General features: G+C 42.7%; 1 protein-coding gene across 1 annotated transcript in view; it reads right to left on the bottom strand.

Moving 5' to 3' along the window:
- LOC311234197 (calcium uniporter regulatory subunit MCUb, mitochondrial-like) overlaps window positions 1-12029 on the bottom strand; it is a 55799-nt gene extending 43770 nt beyond the window's left edge. Inside the window, exon 1 of the mRNA XM_084321320.1 lies at window positions 11694-12029. Coding sequence (XP_084177446.1) covers window positions 11694-11810 — 117 coding nt within the window. The 5' untranslated portion in view covers window positions 11811-12029. The remainder of the gene's footprint in view (window positions 1-11693) is intronic.
- Window positions 12030-13800: the final 1771 nt, after the last annotated feature.

Below are 13800 nucleotides of genomic sequence, written 5' to 3'. Positions count from 1 at the left end.
AATGCCTCATGTATTAAAAGTGAATAGTTGACTGGGTCATTTTGTAACGGTAGCTAACGTTTTCTCACGAAGGTCCCACACTGACTAGACTAACGTCACGGTGACTGGTGGAGGCAATAGCCTCTGTTTACTGCAGCAGCATACAGAAACAGGTGCGGGAGGGGTAGGAGCAGCAATGAGCTGCGTGTCTGTGCTGAGACAGCGAGTGAGAACTCCGCTAAAGAATTGGATCATAATTTTCGGTTTTCACATGACTATTTGATAGACCGCCACACGGCGGGCAGACCTCTCAGTGGGAGGCACCAAACGTAAAAACTGAGCGCCAATGGCGGGTGGCGGGCTCCAGTTTCGCCCCCTGACTGTAGGGTACACACACACACAATGTTGACTGTCTCCCATCTCGCCCAGAAGGTAAGCATTTGGCAGTGAAGTCAGCTAAACATTTTAAGACATTATACTTATCTTCATATTTCAGATACAAATGTATCTTCCAAATACCGTGAAAACATTTGACCTCTTATCATGAGGCTTAAACAGCCTCTAAAAAGGTTGTGGTTATGACTAGGGTTGGGCATCGTTTGGATTTGAACGATTCCGGTTCCGATTCCGATTCTCCATATCGATTCCTGTTCTGAACGATTCTCGATTCCGATTCTTTGATGTGCAGGTCACAGCTTATTTCGCAGGAGATATTTTTTTTTTCCCCCCATACTATTCACATTTTCAGTTGACTTGATACAGTTTAATTTGGTTGCTGTACTGTAACTAGGGTATTAACACTTTAAGAACCAGCCACGAGTATATACGTGTTTCGGTGCCATGCGTTGTGGACCAGAGCCACGTATATAGCCGTGGCAAGTTGTTATTGTTTTATTCCATATTTACGCTATTAACGTCCGCGATCGAGATCCATGACCTACCCACATATTTGATTTTTGAAACATGCAATACCGGTCAGATCCGCTTAGGGGCGCCATCGCTCCACTGCAGTATCATTGAGGGGATTTAAAAAAAATTATTTTACAGTCTGTGGGCGGATCATATGAGCCTCGATTCCAAACGAAGACCCTCCATCTTTGATCACGTTACCAAACGCATATTTCAGCCTGGAATAATGGGATTTATGATTAGCCAATGGACATATCGATCTACCAGAATCCGATGACTAATGAAGAAATGCTGCCGGCGATCACATGGCCTGACGGTAGGATACTATTCGCCCAAATTACAGCTGGATTGGACATTGTTTTAAAACCTAACGTGATCGATCAGTGAACATGGCTGATTGAACGCACACTATATTGCTAATAAATAATACTAATCGGCGTTCCCCGCCGCCCCCATTTCATCCATAGATGCTCTGTAATAGTCCGGATGCTACGCAGTTTGTTTTATTTCATTTGTATATATACAGCAGAAATGGCGTTTGATATAACGGCGCCAACGTTTAGCCTATTATCTAGCTTCCTGGAAAAAAGACGAGACGAAAAGCACGATAAACCTTATATTCACGACGCTATAAAATGACAACCAACCGATGGATTTTTATTTTCTTTAAGCCATTATGAAGGCACGGTTTATGCACTCAAGTGACAATGAGAATGGACAGATAGCAATACTATAAATTATATATATAGCTCTTGAAAGTACATCGGTTTGTAAACAAACCTCTGTCCTCTGAGGCATAAAGCGCTGCAAGTAAAAAAAATAAATAAAAAATTTAAGAATCGAAATGCAGATATGTTACTATGTTATGTTCCAGAACCGGAAGTTAGGAACCGGTTCCTAATTAGAACCGGTTTTCGGTGCCCAACCCTAGTTATGACTCTACCAGGAAGGCTGGCATCAGGCTAGAGCCTCCGATTGTGTTCCTTCATGTTGCAGCATATTATAATAGGGCACACAGACCCTCATCTGCACCTTTGTTTACATAGTTTCTTTATCCTCATATTTTTCTATTCAGATTTAATTGTATTGCCTACATTTTTTTTATTACCCTGCCCATACCTGTACCTCCCCTCCCCCATGTTGCTATGACACCCAAATGTCCCCAAGGGGATCAATAAAGGAATATCTTATCTTATCTAGTAGGCTTGGGCGGTATGACGGTATTACGGTATACCAGGGTATTTCGAGATCCCGCCGGTATGATTCTCAATACTGTGACGTCACAGACTGCTATTACAGACACGGAGTTGATTGTAGTGCACAGCACGCGCCAGCAGAGGGTTACGTGGCTAATCGTTCCGGGAGCCAACGTCGGTACCTGGCTGGTTGCTGGCTAACTAACGTGGCTAATCGTTCTGAGAGCTAACAACTCTGCCTGGCTGGTTGCTGGCTAACTAACGTGGCTAATCGTTCTGAGAGCTAACATCTCTGCCTGGCTGGTTGCTGGCTAACTAACGTGGCTAATCATTCCGGGAGCTAACGTCGGTACCTGGCTGGTTGCTGACTAACTAATGTGGCTAATCGTTCTGAGAGCTAACATCTCTGCCTGGCTGGTTGCTGGCTAACTAACGTGGCTAATCGTTCCGGGAGCTAACGTCGGTACCTGGCTGGTTGCTGGCTAACTAACGTGGCTAATCGTTCCGGGAGCTAACGTCGGTACCTGGCTGGTTGCTGGCTAACTAACGTGGCTAATCGTTCTGAGAGCTAACGTCGGTACCTGGCTGGTTGCTGGCTAACTAACGTGGCTAATCGTTCTGAGAGCTAACGTCGGTACCTGGCTGGTTTCTGGCTAACTAACGTGGCTAATCGTTCTGAGAGCTAACGTCGGTACCTGGCTGGTTGCTGGTTAACTAACGTGGCTAATCGTTCTGAGAGCTAACGTCGGTACCTGGCTGGCTAACTGGCTATCGTTCTGTGATTTGTTTACTTGGTAACACGGGTTGCTAAGCAATTTAGGTTCGAGGTTGAAGAAAGTGCACTCTTAGGGCTTGTGTCCATAGCGGACGTTTTATGAGTTGTCAGCTCCTTCCTGTCATTCATTTCTATGCTACAGGCGCGACAGGCGCGCTCCTCTTCCCAGCGCCGCGCCTCGCGTTTATGAGCTCTCGGCGGCAGCGTTTTTGGGCGGAGCGCTCCCAGCGCATAAAGTTGAAACTAGTTAAACTTTTGGAAAGGAGCGCGCTCATCAAGGTAATCAACATCGAGGAAGGGGCGGAGCCGCGGCAGTCGCGAGACCCAGGAAAACGCTCTGAGCTTTTTTTTTCTTTTTTTCAAATCGGTCCGCCTTGAAAAAAACGTCCGCTATGGACACAAGTCAATGTGTTTCAATATAAGCGGTATGTATGGTGATAACGAGTATATTGTTAGTTCCGGCCCCCCCCCCCCCCCCACCGCTGATGAAAATGAAAGTCATACCGTCATATACCGTATACCGGGGTATTATGTCAGCAAGGTATGACAGTATGAAAAAAATTATACCGCCCAAGCCTATTATCTAGTAAAGGTTCTATCTAGTAGTTAGTTCCTGTTACACTTACATCACTTGTTATGAATGACGTCACGACAGTGAAACATTCACAACTGCAATCAATAGGTACCTTACTCATCCATCATCATCAATCAATATAATATCTAGTATAATTTTTTATCCTGCGTCAGTACTTGGCTTTTCTCGTTGCCGTGCCCACCAGGGCTCTACGCTAACCTTTTTCCCAAGGAGCACATGTGCTCCTAAATGAAAAAATTTAGGAGCACACAGAGAAATTTAGGAGCACCCAAAAATATTTAGGAGCACAGTGAAAATATTTCAAGTAACAGAGTTAATTTTTTTTTCAAAAATAAATGTATATTTGTACTGTGCGTGCATGTGCAAACGGGAACGGGACACACATCTGTGCAATAGCACATACCACCAAAGTCACTGGCCCACTGTGTGCGTGTGTGTGTATCTGCGCGTGCAAACGGGAATGGGACACAGATATTTGAACTATTAAGTGATTAATGCCTACTGTGGCAAAGTTGTAGCCAACAACTAGGCCTAATAAGAAAGGCAGTGACATTGAACAAAAAGGAGACACTGGCATTACCACCAGGGCCATCAGTAGAGGGGACTGTAAGGTGCCTTTTCGGTATACTACCTTTGCTAAAACTGTGTTCTCTGTTAAAGGTGGTAACTACTGGAATAGCCTACCAGTTGTGATTAGAGAGTGCCCACTCCATGTTCAAGACCCATCTTAAACTGCATCTTAAGGCAAACCAGAACTGTGATAATTTTGTATCTGATTTAGTTTATGTAACTTGTTTCTTGTTTTTATTGTTGTTTTTATCATTGATTGTCACCATGCTTTTACCCTAAGCAGGCTATTTATTTATTGAAAGAGTTTTGCTGTCTCCTGGTGTAAATTAGCTCTTGCTACAACCCTGCATGTTTACATTTTGTATTTTGTACTTGATGTTCATTAACATGTGCTGTCCCTATCAAATAAACTATCAAATCAAACTACTGCTACAAAAGTAACAGTCACTTAACACTTTAATCGCCATGGGTTAAATTCATAATTTACCATCCCTCGCCAGCTCTATTTGTCTATGGAGAAGTTCCCCTTCTTTGCAGGGCTATAACTTTTTTAATTCTATTGCTAAATTGCCATTATTATGGCCCATTCAATGTCCTATATGTATTGTTCAGGGTGTAGCAACGTTAAACATCTGTGTGAGATAAAAAATTTCAACTGGACGTGGTTCTAGAAGTTTCTACGCATCATCTGATGATGACCGGATGGGCGGGGGATCGTTTATAATTCCGTGGGCAGCGTTAGATGATTCATCCAGAGTGGGTCATATGTTCATCATAGCAGTTTATATGGAACACGTTAGAATATAACGCTGAATCTTACCGTGGCTTCCTCGCGCCGCTGGCAGATGAGCGTGGAACAGAATTTTTTCTATTATGGGATGGAGAAATGCCAGATCCATTTCCAGGTTGTATAATAGTATATACGTCCAAATCATGTTGTTTTTTCGAGTTATTTGCACCGATCGATGTTCACTGTGTCAATACGGAGTCTCTCTAACGATAGCGAGTGCCCGGACCACATATGGATGAGCACTACCGGTTCAAAGGTTAATTTCCGGTTGGCGATCTGCCGATCGGCCACCAGATGCCGCTCTTGAACCGCTAGAGAGTTGAGTGGAGCTTTGCAGTGTGTCTCAGGGCTCCGGAAAGGAAATATGATTTCGATGACAGATTTTTGAAATATTGACATCAAAGACGAGTTACGGCGTCTTCGGCAGAATGAGCATGGCTAGGAATGACGTGTAAACTCGTCCACGGCGATCATAGTGTTAACTTTAGCTTTTGCCCCTTTTATGCATACAATGCCTATGTTTTGGCTGTGTTGCTCTTCTAGAGAAATAATCCTTTCAGGGTTGCCTATTGAAATACTGTACACCTCCAGTACAGAAACATTGTTTATGAGTTTGCGTGTCAGGTAGACCATTGATTGACAGTCGATTCTGCCAATTACGTCACACCGCTTGCACTCCGGCCGTCCGGCGCTGCAGCTGGACCCTATTGCCCACCTCTGCTGTTGATAACGCTAGCCAAGTTAGCTGTACACACATACACAGTGGGCCAGTTACTTTGGTGTAGGGGTGTAACAATGCATCGATCCTAAGGGGAAAATTCAACTGCATCGATTTGAAAATGTTAGAATCGATTATCGCAATTTGAATGTGTACACAGTGTTATGTTGTTATCATGTCCGTTACAGTCAACACAACGACATACGCTACTGCATCAACGTTATGATTAACAAAGCAAGGCATTCGTTTTGTTGCATTAACGTTATATTACTATTGCTATCGCTAAATCTAGGTGTTCTAAAAATCTATTGCTATTGGTAAGACTATAATAAAGGTGCTCCCATAGTCGAGCGGACTGTACTCGGACTGGACTCCGCAGAGTTCTGCTGCTCGGAAAACGCTCGCCTATCGCAATGGCAGACTTTCAGGAAGTAAACAAGCAAAATGAGAGCTTCCGATTGGTCATTTGCTTTATTTCCCATGAAACCAGTCACGTCACTCTACTGTGATTTCACCGTTGGCTTGAGTGCAATGTGGGACTTGTAGTTTTTTAACGATTCTCAGCGGAGAAATAAAAAGAACGACTGAGGCTGTAATCTGCACTCGCACGCCGTGCGAGTAATTGATTTTTCAGGTTCGCAAACACATATTTTTAGGGGCATATGCGAGCAATATGGTCGCAGTGTAGAGCCCTGCCCACTTTTGGGGGAAACACAGACACTGTTCCTGCTGACCGCCATCGTGTTTGGCCTGTATAAAAACTGTTGGCAGAATGCTTACATTGTTTGAAACATTTGTTTTGTTAGTGCATAATGTCAAGCGATTACTTTACTTTACACTGGCCAAAAAGTTAGGTTTGATCCATTTTTCAGTCATGCTCCTTCAGTCTTCCTCAATCCCCTTTTATTCCTCGAGTTGTTTTCCCCAACTGATGATCAACTGATATCACAACATCTGATTTACTGTATATGTGAGGTCCTGTTGTCACTGTTCCATGCACTTGTAGACACGTGAATATGTCCAACCATAATTCAATGTGTCTAACTGTATTCATTGTGCTCTAACTGTTTTATGATAACGCTGTGTAACTTGATGACCCGTTTTGATTCTTCATACTCTAATATGGACATTCAGTAGTGGGACATGGCGCTGGACTGCCGCCAGGGGGAGCTGGTGCGACGTTGGGCTGGTAAAGACAGGTGAGGAAGAGGCTGGTATGAAGGAGGAGTCTGACACAGGAGACTTTCTCTTTCGTCGAATTCCACAGAAGCAAGCAGGTGTGTCGGCGAAGAGCTTACCATACAAAGGACACGCGGGATACGGCTCCTGCGTCCAGTCCGAACAAGTAACGTCGCTGGCCAATAGTTTATCATCCCAGTATAGTGATTAGGGCACGTTGACCCCAGAAGAAGACGTTCGACAGCCGGACTGCACCGTTGACCCGCCGTGAGCAGCGTTTAGAACGTATAGTCGGGAGAATAGTTTGGTCACACTGACCAGAGCTTAGCTTCAAGTATAGGCCTGCTAGCCTAGTTAGCTCACACGTCGCTCCGCCGTCTTCCAGCCCTCGGAGCAGACACCGCCGCCAGACGTCTCCGGACTTCACCCGCCCCCAGCATTCTCCTAGCCGACCGCCAGTCCAGCGTTTCGCCCAGGGTTTCCGTTAGAATTTTTTTTTGCAGGTCTGAGTGTCCGGTAGATTTCAATCTACCGGACAAATGGGATAAATTCCGGTCAGAGTTTATTGAGCTTAAAAACAATTGATAGGCCTATATAAAGAATGACATCATCAAGGCATTTATAATATTTTAACTTAAAACTAGGCAACTTTTGCGTATATACAGTCATTAATATATTCCAAATAAAATAAGTCCCTCGAGACTTCGTGCTGCTGCCGACTTGAGGTGTCGGTGGGCAGTCTGCCCGACCTTAATAAACAGCAGTCTGTTATAATCACATTTTTATGCGCTAACGAATTCCGTTATATTGGACATTTGTATTAATTATATCAAGCGAAGAACTGAGAGATTTGGCAGAGAGAGACGGCAACATTATCGTGGGTTTGCGTGATGTATATCTCCACCTCCCAACGACTTGGTGCTGGTCATAATGTCCTGTGAAAATAATTCTCTAAACACAATTTGATTATTTGAATTGTATTAAAATAGGCTAAAATTAAATAGCCTATGCGATGAACGAAACAATCATTTGTTTCATCGTTGCTTCACCAAGCAGCCGGTCTAATAATGACATCCTGTTGTCAGCGCGAGCTGGCTGCTGATATATTTACGTGAAGCATGGAGCAGCAGTGTTTTTATGTCCGGTCTGGAAACCGCTCAGCAGCGCCCCCACCCAACAGCTGAATTGCCAATGGCTGAATTGGAGTACTGCACCCTGCCGGCCGGCAGATGGATGCTTCTCGCAAATATATCAGCAGCCAGCTCGCGCTGACAACAGGATGTCATTATTAGACCGGCTGCTTGGTGAAGCAACGATGAAACAAATGTAATGATTGTTTGTTTCGTTCATCGCATAGGCTATTTAATTTGAGCCTATTTTTAATACAATTCAAATAATCTAATTGTGTTTAGAGGGAATTATTTTCACCGGACATTATGACCGGAGAGATTAAATATGTCGAACTTCAACAGATTTTGCCGGTCAAATACCGGTAATTACCGGCTAACGGAAACGCTGGTTTCGCCTGCCTAACGTCAGCCCAGCCAGCCCCCTTGTTATCACAGGTGACAACCACGGGACCGTTCGACGGCCAACTCGCGTCACAGACATTCGTTGCGGGAGCGGGCCAGCACTCGGTTGGTACACTAACAACAGGTACTGTTAGCGCTCCAAGCGCCCTGGAACATTATCGGCGAACATTCTCTTTTTCAATAGCATGCCCTCTAAGGGCGAAGAGGATAAGGTACTTTGAGCTTGCACGTGCACCAGTGACTAAGGGCGCCCCAACTTTATTATTTTGGTAATGCCGGCATTTATAAGGTATTTTGATTTTCAGTGTGGGCCCACTCTCTTTCGTTTACTGTAATAACGGGTGGTGCATATGGCACAATTGTAGGGCTGTCCCCGACTAAGGATTTGGATGGTCGACTAGGATTGGCCAAAATTTGCCGTTAGTCGACTATTGGTCGAAAAAAAAAAGTATAATATTTTTAAACTTTTTTTTTTTTTTTATTATTCCATTTGGGCTGTGGGGGGTGCTTAATGTCTGAAGGAGTCGACTGAAGGCTTCTTGTCCTCTGCAAAAGCATGCAATTGGTCCACTGATGGATACATCTTGATATTTGTCTAGTCTAGTGTGTTCATTAGATGGGTGAAATCCTCTTTCAGTGCCTCTGTGCCTGTTTTCGTAGGCAGTTAGCCTCTGGTATGCGTGCCATTAGCGTTAGCCACGCTTCTAGGCCTCTTTTCTTTTGGAAAGAATGATAAAAATATATATATATATATATATATATATATATATTTTTTTTTTTTTTTTTTTTTTTTTATTATATTCGACTAAGAGGTTGGCCAGTCGACTACGGCCCCTTTCGACTGATTAGTCGACTAATCGATTAATAGGGGTCAGCCCTACACAATTGTGATTGTAATTATACTTGTTTTCCCACTGTGTGCTCCCGGAGCGTTCCGCCAATCTCCTTGGTACTTAGTGTATGAAAAGCTTATATAACCCATACGGGGAATTGTGCATAGGTGTATATGTGAAGAGCTTAAGTAAAAGGAGAGGTGTAGAAATGGGACCACTGTGTGCGTGTCAATTAATGTGCATTATTGTTTAACCCCTTCCTTTCGATTAATGTGCATTACTGCTTAACCCCTTCTTATCCACGGCCTATGTGTAATTGGGGCAGGTGCTCTGTGCAGGTCTCCACCAGTCAATAAGGAAAGGTACTGCTTTGGGGAAGAATTATATCATCCATCACTAGAGCTGCCGCGGTATTGATGTTTTCCTTACCGCACAAATTTGCGAAATATTTCCTACCGCCGCGGTTATTACCGCACGCACACAAACATTTTTTAAAAAAAAGTTTGAATGCATTTTTTTTTAGTAGTCTACTCTTTATAGCATATAGCCTGCCTCTAGTCTAAATGTCTATCTTTAGAGGATGACTTTGCAGCATGAATATTGTTTGGGATTCGGCAAGCACGCATTAGTTATTGAAAGTGAAACACGGATTCGAAGTTTCCCCTCTGGTCGTGCGCCGTTCACTCGGTGTCGCGGGCAGGGGTGGTTACCCCCCCGACCCTTTCTTATTATTATTATTATAAAGTTACTTTATAATAAAGGCATTTGTTTTGTGGCATTAACGTTATATAGTTACACGTTCAATAACATCAGCGTATTTACCGGACCATAGCAAGGGCAAGCAATACTCAATTCATATCTCAGTTCCTTTCTTTGCTCAGAGCGTGCTGAGTTGTCCCATTCTGCGGTCTGTTAATAAAGTTTTCAATCAGACAAGTGTATAGAACGAAGGGCTTTTATTATAACATTCGTTGCAGACAGTAAAATCATTATGTCTCGTTTAGTACTCCTGAGGAGCGATGGTAGTCCACTCCGGTGGGGAGCTAAAGCTAACGTTATTAGCCGTGTTGTGATGAGCTCTGATCAATTGGTGACATTCAGGACGTAAAAACGTGTGACGCGTCTCTCTTCTGACCAATCAGTGGTCTGCAATGTTTCACGTGACTTTTCTGGTACCCAATAGGGTCGCTTGGAACCTCGATAGAGGAGTAGGGTATATCTGCAGAGCCGCAAGCCCAACGAGAGGAGGGTACTTTATTATTATTATAAAAAAACAGCGGTGATGCAGTATTCAGCCTACTCTTGCGGTGGGCGTGATGTAACCGCGATACCGCGGTAATGCGGTAATCGCGGCAGCTCTATCCATCACTACTGCCCCCGGGGGTGAGGGGGTGTGGAACGTACTAGGGGAAGTGTGGGTGTTTGGGGAATTACTGCGTTCGCCCTGGAGGGTGAGAAGGACCAGTGTATAGCACCTAGGTTAGTAAATCCTAGGCCCCATCTGCTAAATCTCAATTCTAGTACCCCTGCACTACAGTCGGGGACCCAGCCGGACCCAGATCTGCTGGGCTCCCACTACCTGGTGACAGTCTACATTCACCCTCATCAAGTAGGGATAATCCACCCTTCTACACACTGTAGGCTACAGTTAGGCCTACAGAGTTCTCAAGATTAAGTTGTTTTGAATATCTCATCGTCATTAATAGCCTATAAATGTGCTTCCAATTCTGGTTCATCGGCTATATATATCTGTACATATCGCTTACCTACTCTTAATAGTTATGCTACTGGCCAGTATGATTTACTACCATAGTGTCGTTATACCTGTATCACTGTACATAACAATAATACAACTCTGTACATACATCTGATTAGCACTATTACTTATTTATATATTTTATACCCCGTTTAATCACATGTACATTGTATATTACTATTACACTTTACTGTTACATTTGTACTAACTTCGTTGTACTGTACTTAGAATTGACAATACATTTTTAATCGAATCTAATCTATGATTGATTGATTGATTGAAAAGTTTATTAACAGATTGCAGAATGGGTACAGTACAGTACAGCTCAATACATACAATTGTTAAGGGGATGCAGATCAGAGAAAGACTTTCGTCTTGTTTACATCAGGGTCCCCCATTTTCAATTCATCATAACATATATGACATACATGACATACAGATAGACAGTACTGCTACATCTATACATTTATAACATATCAGATTTGCAAATACAGTACTGTTTGTGATACAAAAGTGTCCAGAAAAGGAGTGTATACATTTGGCGTAGAAACTGTACATTTCTATCTATGTTCGTTTAGGCCTGATTTAATAAGTGTAATTCTACCTTTTCACCACAGAACTGCGGAAATGAAGACAAGGGAGGAAAATGGAAACTTGCACTTGAAAAACATGAACAAAAACAAACACTATAATAAATCCTCCTACAGCCCAGAGGAACTTCTATTCAACCTGATAAGACAAAATAAACTATTGTTATAACTATTATAAACAGATATATTCACTTCACATACATACACACATAGGTATCATGTTATATAAAACACATTATACATAGTTATCCTGTTATATAAAACCACTTACCGGGCAGATGAGTCGTGTCCCGTTCAGAACATTACCAGAGCGAGTGGTGAACGCACACCGGCGACGGTGAACCGCAAAGAAGCCCGAAAGTCTGGAAACTCTCCGAAACAAACTCATGATTCCACCGTAAACTATTTTAAAATGCAAAAAAAGTTTTGAAAATGATAATAACAATACTAAAATAAAAACAGTCAACTAGCATGCATCCATGTTGTGTTGTTGTTGTTGTTGTTGTTGTTGTTGTTGTTGTTGTTGTTGTGGGATAAACTGTTTGAACAATCTCTCCCTCGCAGACGCGTGAAGTCCGATAAAACAGTTCAATGCGGGACCAGGCGTGATGCTCCGTTCAGTCATAACCAGGGGATCGGAAATTCCGACTTCCTACTGTAACACTCACAAAATGTGCCTACTAAATATGTTTGTGTGTTATTATTTGGTTGCAGTGTCATGTTTGCTCAATGCTCACTAAATGGCACTCCTTGTTTGTACTTGAGGACTCAACCCCCCCCCCAACCTGCTCCAATGTACAGTTTCTTCCCCTTCGTATATATTTTTTATGATCTCTCTGTTCCACCCCAGGTGAAAATCTGCATAAAATGTATACCTAGGTAAATGGAATATTGCTCCACTTCTACAAGGGCTATTTACATATTCTTGGTATCTAGGAACATCTATGGACCTCAATGAATGTATTCTCAGTGTCAGAAATATTGTGTCTATTACTAGGCTTGCTTAAATTGTGATGAAACAAAGGAAAATATGAATTATGATTTTTCTTTTCATCTTTGACAGTACCCTCTTGAGATCATGTGTGCAAAAGATCTAAGGAAATTAATAAAGGGAAGATGATCAAACTGAAGGTTCTGTATATACAGTACTGAATTCTCCCATCCGGACCAATGCAATTTGAAATATTATTATAGAATATAGAATATATGCTTATACATTACCTTATTATAGCCAATTCGCACATGTATATATATATATACATATAGTATCTTTCAAATGGCCGAGTTCAATTTGGATATAGTATCACCAGACGTGCATAATAACAGATACTGATATTTACTGTAATCGACTGTACTATTTTATTTCCCCCACAGTGTAACCATTTTGAAACTAATTTCAGATCTAATTCTTCCTACATGGTAACAATAGTGTGGAGAAACTGACTGCATTTCAATATTTGTCAAAAACTTTACCTTTTGTAGCTTATCGCGAATCATAACAATTATTGATATGATTCATTCAGAACGCTGAACTTTGAACCACCATAGTATGTGACAGGAAGTGTAGATCGGAGAAATTTCAACGCTGGCAGATAGCTAGCGACATAGATATATATAGAACATGTTAAGTTTTCTATTTGCGATCGTCTATTCTGACCCGGAACCGGAAATGGAAATGTTGAACCATCGGAATTGTAGTTTTTTTGCGGCCATTTTGTAGAGGAGATCGCTAGCCATAGATATCTATAGAACATATGTTTTCGCTATAGTGCTTGACCGCCTTATGTCTCTGATCCTGTTTTGAGTTTATTTTCATGTATTTCGTTCATATATGTTTATAGACAATGGGATGGGAGTGGAACTTTGTACAAGCCCTTTGGGCTTCGTTCCCTCCTAGCACTGTTTTTTTTTTTTTTAAATAATAGGCTAAATAAATAAAATAAACTTAGTGTAGCAGGGTGGATTATCCCTGCTTTGTGGGAACGGTTGCTGGCAGTCACAAGGTAGCTGGACACAGTAGAGCTCCGTCTGACTGCACCCTCGTCTTTGGGCCTGGAGCGTCAAACTGGAGGCCGGCAGTGAGAGTGGATGGGGCCCGGGATTTACCAACCTGGTCTGGTACTCTGGTCTTCCTCGCCTTTCCGGGGCGGTCAGCAGTACTGACCGCCCCGGTTGGGTGTACTCCCCAACTTGCTCTCACTTCCCCCAATACCTCCGTAACCCTCCCACACCTAGTGACTGATAGATGAATAAATAGACTCGTTCCTCCCGCAAGCAGTACCCTCCCTTGATGACCACTAGAGACCTTAATGACTGTAAGGGGAAGTTGGATAGGAAGGGGTTAATTGTATTAACGTTACCCACACCAAAAGAGTTAT

The sequence above is a fragment of the Notolepis coatsorum genome, assembly GCF_963971535.1.
Source record: "Notolepis coatsorum genome assembly, chromosome: 1".
Lineage (NCBI taxonomy): Eukaryota > Metazoa > Chordata > Actinopteri > Aulopiformes > Paralepididae > Notolepis > Notolepis coatsorum.
The sequence above is the reverse complement of the archived record's forward strand: the minus strand, read 5'-3'. Positions and strand labels throughout refer to the sequence as shown.